Source organism: Rhinolophus hipposideros (genome assembly GCF_964194185.1).
Source record: "Rhinolophus hipposideros genome assembly, chromosome: 15".
Taxonomy (NCBI): Eukaryota; Metazoa; Chordata; class Mammalia; order Chiroptera; family Rhinolophidae; genus Rhinolophus; species Rhinolophus hipposideros.
In genome coordinates this window covers 20,284,134-20,297,345 of record NC_138061.1, presented here as the reverse complement: position 1 = coordinate 20,297,345, position 13,212 = coordinate 20,284,134, and the positions used below count along the sequence as shown (strand labels likewise).

Sequence of the window (13,212 nt, the reverse complement as noted above, 5' to 3'; positions counted from 1 at the left end):
GGTGAACTTTTTAGTCTTCCGACTGCTGCCTGCTACTTCTCGCAAGTCAAGTCGAAACTTACCCTTCGTTATCACATCTCTGAGCATTACCTCTAATCTCTCAGCCTCGTTCCAGTTAGGAATCAGAGCTGAGCAAATGGGAAACAACTAACCCCTCCACTTCTATTCAATCCAGCAACTATTTACTGAGTCTCTACTCTGTCAGGCATCTTTTGAAAGAGTGAGGTTGCCCCCAAAGACTTCCAGGAATGTCTGGGCAAACATACAGTAAGAACCTATCAGACAAAAGACTATAGCAGATGGACATACTCATCTGTCATAGAGGCTATGATCTAAGTTCCTAAGATGTGGTGGAGGTGGTATTTTGGAAGGGCTTGTGGGGAGTGGGTGCTGACATGGAGGGGTACACTGCAAGCAGAGATAGTCAGGGGAGGCGGCAGGCATTTCTGCCAAATTAAAGACTACCTTACCACAATTGGATTGGGAGAAGAAGAGGTGTTGTTCTGGATAAAAGACTTTCAGGAGACACAGAGGGAAGAATAGACATACCCTTTACAGGGGGAAAACTCAGAGTTTTGTTTTCTTCAGGAATCTGCCTTCAGACAGAAGCTCTTAAGTTTTTATCAAAAGCAATATAATCCTTTGACCAAACACTCAAGAATTTAAAAATTAACTCACAATATCAGCACCTTGACATAACTTTTACTGTTTTGTTTTGCTTTTTCCCTCCTGCACATTTTTATTTTTATAGACTTGTAACCCAAGAAATGTAAGGATATAGATCAGAATGCAGCTATCATAAGTGTTTTTTCACTGTACTAATTTTAATCTTAATGGTGGAGTAACATTCTATCATTTGATATCATTATTTACTTAATGTTTTTGAACATTTGTGTTTTTCCCACTTATTTGCTATTATTATATTATAAATAAAGTTGTAGGCATTTTTTTCCTGGATATGCCTTTTTCCTATATTTTGGATTATTTCTTTACAACAAACACTCCAAGTTACAGTTACTGAACAAAGGGTCTGAATATTTTTATGGCCTTAAAGTGAGTCTTTTGAAAAACAAATTGGCAATATGTATCAATTTTTAGTGCTGCCAGCAACAAATGAGGAAATATCTTAATTGAAGCTTCACCAATATTAGCTATTTTAAGTTAACAAAAAATCCTGCTTTCGTAAGTGAAAACAAGTGCTGCTTTGTTTTTTTCTTTAATTTGCATATCCCCATGTTTGTTTATAACTTCTTATTCCTCATTTGCAGCCAGTCTGTTTATGTTTTACTCAGAAGCTCTCGCCCTCTAAGTACAGAAAATATGGGAGGGGCTTTTGCAAAAGTTTCCAGCAAACAATAATTTGGAAATCATTTGCAATAGCATTTTAGTTTCAGTGAAAATGTATATAAGAGCAGAGGATGTAGTGAAACTAAGAATTCTTTACCTAGCAGTTGTAGAGGCCAACAGAAAGAAAGCCTGGATGTGTGTTGGAACTTGTGCCTACAATGCTGCATTGAAAAACCATGCATAAGCCTTAGCCCTGTGCGTATTCTGCTCCTTGTTACTGACTTGTGTCTTCCTCAAGGACGTCACTCTTCAGTCTAAACATTTTTGCAGGTAACCAGTGTCCCCGAAGACCAGATCCTGGTGGCTGTGTTCCCTGGCCTCCCAACTTCAGCAGAGCTCTTTATCCTCCCCCCGAAGAACTTGACAGAGAGGAGGAAAGGCAATGATGGGGACCTGGAACAAGTAAGTGAAAGAGAACTTAGCTAGAACAATTGCCTCTACAACTGCTACAACTGCTACATCTCATTCTAAGGGGACCCAAAGATGATTCCAGCCAAAATGAAAGACAAGCTGTCTCCCGTTGGCCCATCAGCCTGTCACTATTGGCCCAGCACCCAGGGCTTTGAAGAGCAATCAGCCTTACTCAGAATAGACACAAATGCACATAGATGGGAGCATTTGGCCACCCAGGAAGAAAAAGCCCCCCTGGCATCATCATTCCAACAGTTGGCATCCCTGCAGCTTGCTCCCATCTCCCACCCAATGACTTGCCCCAGAGGAGAGATGGGGGAGAGAAAGAGAGGAATTTGGGTTTCCCTATTTATTTCTGGGAAAATGTGCTTCTTGTATTTAGAGATCCTGGTCAGTCTAAGTCCTGCTCCTGGCGAGAACGTGAACTCCTTTCAACATGTGTCTTTGGAGAGAGATGGGTTGTCTCATCTTACTTTGACTAAGGAAGCAGTGTTTACAAACGAGATTGTGATTTACTGTCCTTACCAAATGGGCATATCGTTCCTGTGATCTGCACACTAGTCAGGAAGTAAAGGAGATGGCCAGTCCCATGGTTCTTCCTCTGTCACTCCCTGCCCTTACTGGGGTCTTAGTGGCTGTGCTCTGCTTCAATCTCCCCTAATTTCCCTTGGTGCTAAGTCAGAAGTAGAAATATGTGAAAATGAGGCCGCTAGAAATCGGCATGAATCAAACACATTTTCTCCCATATGAGGTAATCATTGTATAGGCATTTCCTGTGTCCCTCTGACACTCACCTGGCCATCACCCCCATCCCCACATCCATCTTCAGCCCTCCTCAAGCAGCATAGATGTCATCACAGTCAGTTTCTCTGGAAAATGAAGCGGATCCTTGCATTGCAGGGTTGCATATTGAAGTTGGCCAGAAATAAATTCAGCTTCTCAGTGCATACATCACTTTTACAAGACCTCTTTATTCTGAAATAGCAAGTGGCATGTGTGAACTGTATTTGGAAGCTACAATATCCATCCATTTAGATAAATAGGTAATTATGGCGATGAATAGCAGCTGTGATATTAAAGCGTGTACAGCGAGATAAGAGTTGGGGACAACAGCCGAAGTCTGCCTCTGCTTTCATGTGGGAATTACGGAGTGATTAAATCGATGTTCTGTGTTCTGAGACTTGCTGAGGAAAAGTAAAGAGGAAAAATTATCCCATAAAAAGGAGGCAGCTTCTGCTTTGATGTTTGCCTCCCATTGTTTTTAAGAGAAAAAAATCAACAACAACAGAGGAGTGGACTGGGATATACGTACCTGCTTTTATTCTAGCAAGTGCCTCTCTACCCTGTGTGTATTATTTGATCAGACTAAAGGACAAATGATGGGTTGACTTTCTTTCGTTGGAACTCACAATTTTTTCTATGGTAAGTTAAAAGGTGTGGATGAAAGAGCACTTAACTAGGAGATGAATGAAACATTGATGTCTGTTATCTACTCTAATTGATAATTGATGTCTGTTATCAACTCTAATTTACCTAGTGACTTTGGACACACCTCTTTGTGTCTCACTATCTTATCTAGGGTACGTGAATAATACCAACTACTTCCTTGGCTTCACAAGGCCCAAGAGAACCAAATTGACATAAGGTTCCGATGTCCTGTCCTCTGATTGAACACAGTCATTTTTTTTGCCTATTGAGCCTGATTTCTTACTCCATGAGGGAACATTGTCGCATGTCATGCCTACTCATGCAGCCTCTCTCTCTCTTCTTTTAGATTGTAGAGATTCTGTTTAATGCTCTAAATCAAAACTTGGTCCAATTTGAACTGAAGCCAGGAGTTCAAATCATTGTGTATGTCACACAGCTGACATTAGGTGAGTGAGCGCCTGTTGGGATTCAGGGGCCAATGGAGATGGTGATCTGTTTACCTGGAGAGAAAAGGGAGGAGGTAATTGCCAAATACTTCTCCATAACAGCCTGAAAATGGCTTTGTGGCAGGACTCTTTTGCATATAGATGATTAAGAAAGATCAGTTACATCTTTCTCAAGGCTTCCTGTTGAGGTGGCAAGAAGACTTTGTTAGAAGTGGCTGTGCTATTGAATCCCTGGATGATCTGGGGAAAACCTGCAATCTCTTTGGGCCTTGACTTTATTATTTGTTTTCATCTGCAACAGTTGGGATTCTGTTAGGTAGTCTTCTAACTCTCTTAATTTCTGCAATTCTCTGATTCTATGAATCTTGGTCTGGAGGCCAGATCGAATGACTTTAAAACTCCCTTTGATTTACAGTGTATAAGTCTAAATGGAAACAGGATCAACTCTAGTTGGTTGATTTGTAAAAGTAATAATAAAAACAAGACCTGTCCCATTGGGCATCCACTGCTGGCTCTCTGGGAGAGCCTATTTGCTAAATGTTTCTTATTGATAAAAGACTTTTCAGATGGGGAGATTCCAAATGTGCTCATCTTAGCACTGTTTCATCAGAACAGTGTAAAGGAAGAGAGGGGAACATTGTACAAGTGTTTAATCCAAAATTCCCAATGGGCCACCAATAATTGTGTTGACAGACACTCAGGCAATGGCGAGAGATCATCTGAGTCCTTCTTGTATGCCCCTCAGTAGATACACATGCTCAGTTCACACAAAGAACAGCAAGTCTCCCCAGGCAGAGCAGAGGAGGTTACCTTCCCTAAGACGCTGTAATTGGGGTACCATTTCATCATTGAAACCAAGCTTTCTGTGCCCAGGTAGCATGCAGGGCAATTGGAGACTCCTTTATCCAGTGGGTATGCCCTCCAGCTAATAGCTGACAAGTGAGCATGCCTGTTCTTGCCTCCTAGCTCCATTGGTGGACTCCAGTGCTGGGCGCAGCAGCTCAGCCATGCTTATGCTCTTGTCAGTGGTGTTTGTCGGCCTGGCCGTGTTCTTGATCTACAAGTTTAAAAGGTATGTGCTACGATCACTCAGTTTTGATCTTGGAGCTTGATTCATGGGAGCTGATTCTTCATATAATCAACATTCCTAAACTCAATCCAAATATGTGATATTAATTCTCCTTGAAGCTCTCTTTGGCATTGGGGAAAAGCAGGAATGGTTGAGGGTAAGGGAATAAATAAGTTTAAGAATCTGAACTCTATCCAATTTATAAGTATATTGAGTTAGGGCGAGAAGGGATAGTCTATGAAATCAATTTATCCTCTTCAAGGGAACTGTCGGGTTTTCGAACCTCACCTAAATTTCTTAAGTCAGGTCTCAAATGTTCAGGATATCTTTTTCTACAGCTTAACAACCATTCATGATAGTGGAGTAGAGAAAATGCAGCTGAAATCTGGTACACATGCACAGACACACACATACATTTTCTTGTGTTACAGCTATGCAGTATTTCTGTTTAAATTTGCATGCTAAAAACATTCAACCTTTCCCCGCCCCCCACCTTTTTTTGTTTTCCTGTTTCTAAAGGGAAATTGATCAGGGAAACCAAACTTGACTTGCATTCAGAAATTAGTTTTGAAGACCACAGGAAGGATGATATAACAGAATACTTATTAAAAACATGAAATTGAAATCAATACTTATGTACTATTATTTGAATAATGTAATACTCTACCAAGAGGTATACTGTTTAAGAGCATAAATTCTGAAATCAGACAGACGCAATTTTAACTTTTAGCATTTGTGAACTTGGGCAATTGAATTTGCCTCCCTAAGCCTTAGTTTCCTCATCTGTGAAATGGGAAAAACAATATCACTTTATAGGTTTGCTATGTGGTTTAAATGTAATACTGTCTATACCTGGTACATATTAACTAATCAACAAATCTAAGCTATTGTTATAAATAACAAAGAATATACCTTCCAGAGGTGCCCTTTCTGTCACAAACTGCCATATAGTAGGCTCACAAAAATCATATCAGTGGCGTAGAAATATGCTTCGTTGGAAGCCTGGGTAAAGTAGAAATATCATTAACTACTGTCAGATGTGTTTTGAAAGCGTCACTTGGTCCTGGGAGTTTTTCTAGGTATTGGAAGTGATGCTTTTAGATTTTGGAAGCAATCTGTGGTAAAGGTGCTTCATTCTACACCTTCCCCAATCCCCTTTAACTCTCCTGTAGTGGAGCTCAGGCTTAAGAACACCAGTTTAATCAATAGCCATCTCAGCATTAGTCACAACAGCAGGGATCCTTCAACACCCTCTAGCAGAAGGACGGAGTGAGGTTTACCTTCCTACTTGCTTTATAGACAAGTATGTGAGTCCATGTCCTCTTGGATCAATGTGTGTCAGCCCACATGCCCTGTTCCCTTTGAGGATGGGCGGAAAACTGGTTATATTTCAATTGGAGAGCAAAGATTCAATACACAAACAGTCTGGTCAAGGCAATACCCATTTCTCAATGTACTTCAGTGACATGCAAGGCACACTTTCATTCATCCAAGGATTTGATTGTTGGGAAGCCTAGTGGTTATTGGAGTTTGAAGATGAACTAAACCAAATTTATCTTTCTGGTTTCTAGAACTTCATGGTGGCTGAGGTCAGGGCCAGTGGAAGTCCTACAAAACGGTATTTGTGTCAGACATCTCCAAATTCAAGCAAAATTTATCCTGTGGCTTAGAGTTTTCTGTTCTCTTATAAATGCTGCTAAACTCCTTAGACAGTCAACTTATGAAAGTAGGCATCTCTAAATGTGTACACTTCAACACTTGAACCTATGCCAGGTAGTGCCATCTCTGAATTATTCTACCTCTGTAGTCCCTAAATAGCAGCCAACCCTTTCTATGTCCCTGACAGTGAATTATGTGGCTAAGGCTACAGGAAACAAACACCAGTCAAACTGGATAAACAGCGGAGTCAGCTAAGAGTTACCAATCAGCAATTTTCTTTTCTAGCCACCTTTTCTAGAAGTTTTCTTCCCAAGGCTCAAGCCCTTTGGTGGACATCCTGTCGGATATTCTTTTCTTTCTTTAGTCTTCTTTCCTCCCCATCACCTGGAACTCCAGTGTTGGCGCTGTGCAGGGTGCCTGGCTTGCAGACAAGTAAAGGTCAGGTTCTTACACCTGATTCCCAGAGTCTCCTTTGCTTCTTTCATTACTGTCCATTAGAACTTTCTGCAGTGATAGAAATGCTCCAAAATCTGTACTGTCCAACACAGTACTAATGTGATCAAGGAGCTGAATTGTGAAATGTATTTAACTTGAGTTCATTTAAATTTAAATACTACACCTGGACAATAAACACTTGGCTAGCACAGTCTAGGGAATGGACAATTCTGTTTCTGTTTCTATATCACTGGCCATGCTGTTTTCAGACACCAAATTTTCTCTCTGTGACAACCAGCTTTAAGTCAGTAAGCCATTCATTCAACAGACATTTATTGCATGCCTACTGTGTGACAGGCACTGAAAAGAATCTCAATACCCCAAGTCATCACTTCACAGGGCAGGAGAATAGAGTTACCATTGGCCTCAAGCTTCCTGCAGGTAAATATCACCCAGTCTCTCCCATTGGATCTTGTTCTTGGATAGTGACTATTATTATTTGATGTTTTAGGCAATATAATTAAAAATCATTGTGAAATGTTTTTTCTTTTCTGAAAAACCTGCTTAATAAGACGTTCTTTCTCTACTGTAGATTTGTTTTTTTCTGATTATCCAAGATAACTTTGAGCTTATATTTTTTTTTCACTTTTTTTTTTTTGTTTGTTTCAGTAATGCTTTCATTATAGTCTGAAGACGACTTTACTTTCTCTAATTTCCTCCCATGGGCTTCTAATACTATCATAGTTAGAACAAACAAATGAAAACTTAAGTTTTTAGAGATGACTTGGGTTGATCCATCTTACTCCTCTTATTAAAACCTGTATGAATGTGTAGCCCAAGACATATCTCTGTATCTCTCTATTTCCCACCCTTTCTTATCTGCAAACTTTGGGTTTAGTCTTAGATTCTCAGCAGTACAACAAGTGGGCATGTTAAGAAGTGAAAAACAATTTGACAATTTTTTTAAAGGCTGAAATTTGTGACATATAAAATTCATTCCCTTCCACCATCTATTAAAGATGTCAAATAATCCTTCCTGTTTTTGGAGACTGAAATAAAGTGAACCATCTTTATAAGGACAAATTTATCTAAATCCTCACAGGTATCATTAGAAAAGCAGGAAAGGGTGGGGGCGAGACAGTGAACTCTGGCTACAGCTTTGATGTATATAGGCTTGTGTGAGCAGAAATGGTTTGACTGCCCCCAGCACCTAATAAATATTGCAGTTGATTCCGATGTTCGTGAGTAATATGTACTTTTATGATTAGAAGAAATCTAAGTCATCTGGCTGCATTTCTATTTAGATAAGGAGAAAGTAACGGTCAGCATGAATTTTTAATTAGACACATTTAGAGAGCCTGCAGTTTGCTGCCTCATGTGTAGTCTGTTCATTCAAGGTTCTTATAAATTATATTAAGCTGGTTCAGACCAGTAGGAATCCCAAGGACACCTCCCTCGGTATATGGAAAGCAACCATTAGAGACGTGAAAATTGAAAGTAAAAGAAAGGTAAAAAGTACTTGTGTTTTAAACCTATTTTTGGATCTTGTCTTTTGAATTAGCTATAGGAAAACTTTATTAAATGTCTCCATACTCTACTTCATTGGGGTTTGGGATGGCGTGGGGAGGGGAATATCGAAGCTTGACAATATCACATGTTGGTGTTAGGACAACAGAATGATTCTTTTTTAGAAATGCACAGAATGTTCTGGGTTGTGGTGGGTGTCAGATGTCTCAAATTTTAATAACATCTATGCCAGTAGTCAGCTTCATGAAATGTCAGGACTTCAGTCCAATTTCCTCATCATTTATTGAGGTAGAGAGATCTCTTCTAGATGTATCTCTTCCAAGATATTAAGTGTGATCTTTTTGTTTGAGAGCATAATATATGAATGGAGAAAGAGCACAGGCTTTCAGGTCATTTATTCATTCCTTCGACAAAGTCTTGCCGAATGTAAACCATGTGCCAGGCCCTGTACTAAGTTAAGTGTATAACAGTGAAGCTAAAAGCCTGGGCCTTCCACACATGGGGCTTATAGTCTAGAGGGAGAGAAAGATAGAAAACAAGTTAACAAACATTGCCTATTACATCACCCTAAACCAATACGTGTTCACATCTTTCCTAGACACAGCCCCATTACATATCGATAGCAGGAGAGGTTGGGTGGTCAGGAGAGACCTCTTGGAAATGACTTGTAAGCCAAGTTCTGACAGGCAAGAAGGACACCGTCATGAGAAGGGTAGAAGGAGATGTGTTCCAGGTAGAGGAAACGGTGCAAAGTCACCACAGTGGGGATGAGTTTGATGTATTAGAGTCTTTCAACTCGAAGTCTGGGTCTCAGACCAGTGACATCAGCATGACCGGGAGCTTGGCAGAAATGCAGAATTTCAACCCATCCTGCCCAGACCAATAGAGTCACAAATGCATTTTAACGAGAACGTGGGCAATGTACAACCACATTATAGTTTGAGAAGCACTGAATTAGAGGAATTCAAAGGAGCCTACCTAAGCTGGGACACAGTGGGTCCCGAGATAAGGTGATGAATCTTTGAGAAGCTTTTCATTTGAACCTGCCTATTCCTCCAGCCTCAAGTCTGCCTGCCTTGTTTCCAAACCCACCCTGTGTCTCTGAAGGAAGTTATTTAGCTTCTCAATCTTTGCCTTACTCCTTTCCTGAAAGGAAGCTACTGTGATTCCCATTGAATGGATAAGGAAACTGACTGTTGAAGTAAAGATACTCGGCCTGTGGATGGTGTTCTGAAAATGGTAGCAGTGGCTATAAATCTTTTATTTCTTGTCTATTCATAAAGGAACCAACGTGATTTGATTAAATCGATGCAAGTTTCACTATGATACAACCTTATGAGTCTCAAAGTCCAGCTCCTTTGAAAACTTATTAACAGGTCTGTTTGCAGGGTTTTAGTGCTTATCTGAATGACAATGTTACCCTTCTATTTGTACCTACTTGTTTTTCACCCCAGAAGAAGATGAGTTCCTCAGGGAGTTCTGTGCATCTCCCTGGGCACCTGGGTCTCTGACCTTGTCTTTCTTAGCCTCATGGCCACAGTGGTGTCTGAGTGACCAGCCCTTTTCCCAGACATTGGCTTTTCCTGTAAAAAGCTGCTTCCCCCTCTTACCCATGTTTCCAACTGCCAACGTTTGATGTGCCCTGTGATCATAATCTGATTTTACTCCCCCACCATGTAGGAAAATCCCCTGGATTAATATTTATGCTCAAGTTCAACATGACAAGGAGCAGGAGATGATTGGGTCAGTGAGCCAAAGTGAAAACACCCCCAAAATCACACTCAGTGACTTCACCGAACCCGAGGAACTGCTGGACAAAGAGCTGGACACCCGGGTCATAGGTATGTGAGCTGCTACCCCCAAGGCTCTGTGTCCTCTGTCCCCTAAACACGAGGTCAGCCACCCCACTTGGCCTGTTCTTCAGATGGCACTGGGCTGGAGGGAAGGGGAAAAAATACAGGAACATAATCATGTTTGAAAATTGCCTGCCACCTCTAACCACACAAAACAGGTAGAATGTTTTTTCCTTAAAAGTAGATGAAGATTGAAAATGCAGGAGCTGGAGTGGGGGAGGGATAAGGCCAACTATCCATCACTGTTGGCCTTTTTTATTTTTCTTCTATGAAGCAAAAGCATGGTATGTCCTAATGAATAATCACAGGAAGTTTGGCTCTGTCATCTGAAAGCCCTAGGTCCATTTTTTTGCTCAGCCCATCAACTTGCTCTGTTACCTCCCTGGGACTTGTATTCCTCATCTGTGACATGGGAATAATAGTACCTACCATGTTTCCTTGAAAATAAGATCTAGCTAGACAATCAGCTCTAATGCATCTTTTAGAGCAAACATTAATATAAGACATGGTCTTATTTTAATATAAGACCGAGAATAATATAATATAATATAATATAATATAATATAATATAATATAAAATACCGGGTTTTATATTAATTTTTGCCCCAAAGATGCATTAGAGCTGATTGCCAGACTAGGTCTTATTTTTCTGGAAAACACGGTACCTTCTGAGATTGTCATGATAATGAAATGATGTTTTGTCATTAGCCCAGTGCCTGTCACTTAGTAAGAGTTCAGTGCATGTTGGGCTCTCACTAGAGTAGAAGACGGCAAGGTATTTCTCCTATCTTGTGCAACAGTGTGGGAGATGGCAAATGTCAAATGTAGATGAGGTAAGCCAGTGAGCTAATACCGTGTTTCCCCGAAAAATAAGACCTAGCCGGGCCATGAACTCTAATGCGTCTTTTGGAGCAAAATTTAATATAAGACCCAATATTATATTGTATTATACCTAGTATTATATTATGTTATGTTATTTATGTTATGTGTATATTATATTATATTATGTTATATTATATTATATTTTATATTATATTATACCCGGTCTTATATTAAAATAAGACTGGGTCTTATATTAAGTTTTGCTCCAAAAGACGCATTAGGGCTGACGGTCCGGCTGTGTCCTATTTTCGGGGAAACACGGTAGAATGGAATATACAGGTGCCCTATGAAATAAATAACATAGTAGGCACCTGTTCAAGGTGGATTTTTTATTTAGCAGTAAATTAAACAACAACAAAAAAGATCCCCACCTTTGTGAAATTTACACCCTTTTTTCCCTGTCTTCTCTCCCCTGCAGGAGGCATTGCCACCATTGCAAACAGTGAAAGCACAAAGGAGATCCCCAACTGCACTAGTGTTTAATACCGACAAGCCACGCGGTCCACCATCTTTCTGACTTTTTATTTTTGATGATTACTATTACTATTATTATGAAAATGTCTTTTTTAACCTTTGTTTACCAAGGGCCCCTTCATAAATAGCAGGCAGGTGCTTAGCTTTGGGTGGCAAAGGGATTCTCAGCTGATTAAAATGAGACAAAAAGGATAAAAGGCTGTGTTTGTGCCATGGGAAAAGTGTACATCTTCCCATGGCCTTTTCGCTTTTTTCTGCCGTTAATAGTGCAATGACTCTCTTTTTCCTTGTGGTCTCTCTCTTTATGTTGAAAGTTGGGTTAGCTTTTCATTAACCTCCCATTCCTCTGTCCCATGCCCTTCCCCTGGTACACACACTTAAAACATAAACCATTTCCCCGTTAGATCTGCAGGAGGTAGGTTGATGGGGAGTGAACTTTAGCTGCAGACAGCGTGCACACCTTTATGAAAGGCCCTGCCTCGTGCATGTCAATAGCGAGGCTACTGATGGCTTATTGTATATAATTACAATGTAAATAACTTTTTATTTCCTAAGAAATAATTTAATGTTTAGTAAAAAAGAAAACAGAAAAAAGAAAGATGTGTGTGTGTGTTGGCTTATGCACTCACCCTCCGAGCTGACCAGCCCCAGGACTGCTTGATGTGTTGGGTTCTGGACGCTCTCCAGTTGTCTGTCACAATTAACTCTTGCATCTCTGTGTCCATGACATAGCTGGTTTCTACTTATATATATGGGAGCGGGGAGGGCTTCCGTTGGACAATTGGCAAGGGAAGGACTATGGTGACATTGTAGAACATGGGGGTCTTTTTGTCCCATCAGTGACATGGGAGAAGTTGCAAGACGAAGCCCGCTAGAGACTCCAAACTGAGATCCACATGTGGGTACAAGGCGTCCCCTCCCAAAAGAAAAGGTTGAGGATATCATCAGCCTGAGAAAATGGTTTCTCTAACAAAGCCATGCAATGGAGCTAAAGATGACACTGGTCTGCTTTCTGGTTGGATTCCAAGGAAATGTATTGTGCTCCTGGGGAATTCTTGGGCTATTCTTAGCTCAGAAAAGTTCCCTGGGCACTAGGTTAAGCCCAGTGAGTGCCTCTTGGCATAAAAGGACTTAGAGAGGTTGGGAGGGAAGTGGCATTTGTGGAACCATGAGCCCATGCAAACCCTGCAGGCCAAATAGGAGTCTAGTCTTTAATGATATTAGTCAAAAATGATTTTAGCAAAGCTGTGCTATTTGCTTGTCAGATGTACACAACTTCCTTAAAGTCAAATGTCTGCCTTCAGTTCCCTTAAGATAGTTCTTACCTCTTGAGTGACTGACTTTCAAAGCCAGTGTTCTCTTTTCCAGCACCCCAGCCCCTTTACCCATTTACACACATCAATTGGTTTCAATACGGTCACTTTAAGCCATGCTGTAACCTTTTTTTGCCCCCCAGGCTTAGCCTGTGCACACTTTTAGAAAATGATATACTGTATATAGGGGAGGAAAGGCCAATTTTGTACCTGTTAATACTTGTGGGATGTTCACATTTTTCTCTGTGAGACACTGAGAGAATGTGATCTACAGAAATCTTACTGGCTACAGCATAGATCAAGATTAGGAGTATTTCTAAAGATCCTGCTTTTTTGTTTCGAGGGTTAAATGGGGCAGACAATTGCAA

The 13,212-nt window shown here is 40.5% G+C and overlaps 1 protein-coding gene across 2 annotated transcripts in view; it reads left to right on the top strand.

Annotated features, from left to right (window-relative positions):
- Positions 1 to 12,105, top strand: part of SORCS3 (sortilin related VPS10 domain containing receptor 3) — a 541,876-nt gene extending 529,771 nt beyond the window's left edge. The window contains exons 23-27 of one of the 2 annotated variants that reach the window (XM_081075409.1): positions 1,618 to 1,749; positions 3,533 to 3,632; positions 4,599 to 4,704; positions 10,003 to 10,163; positions 11,476 to 12,105. In XM_081075409.1, the coding sequence (XP_080931535.1) occupies positions 1,618 to 1,749; positions 3,533 to 3,632; positions 4,599 to 4,704; positions 10,003 to 10,163; positions 11,476 to 11,540 (564 nt within the window). In that variant the 3' untranslated portion in view covers positions 11,541 to 12,105. The remainder of the gene's footprint in view (positions 1 to 1,617; positions 1,750 to 3,532; positions 3,633 to 4,598; positions 4,705 to 10,002; positions 10,164 to 11,475) is intronic. The other variant, XM_081075410.1, reaches the window with a different exon arrangement.
- Positions 12,106 to 13,212: the final 1,107 nt, after the last annotated feature.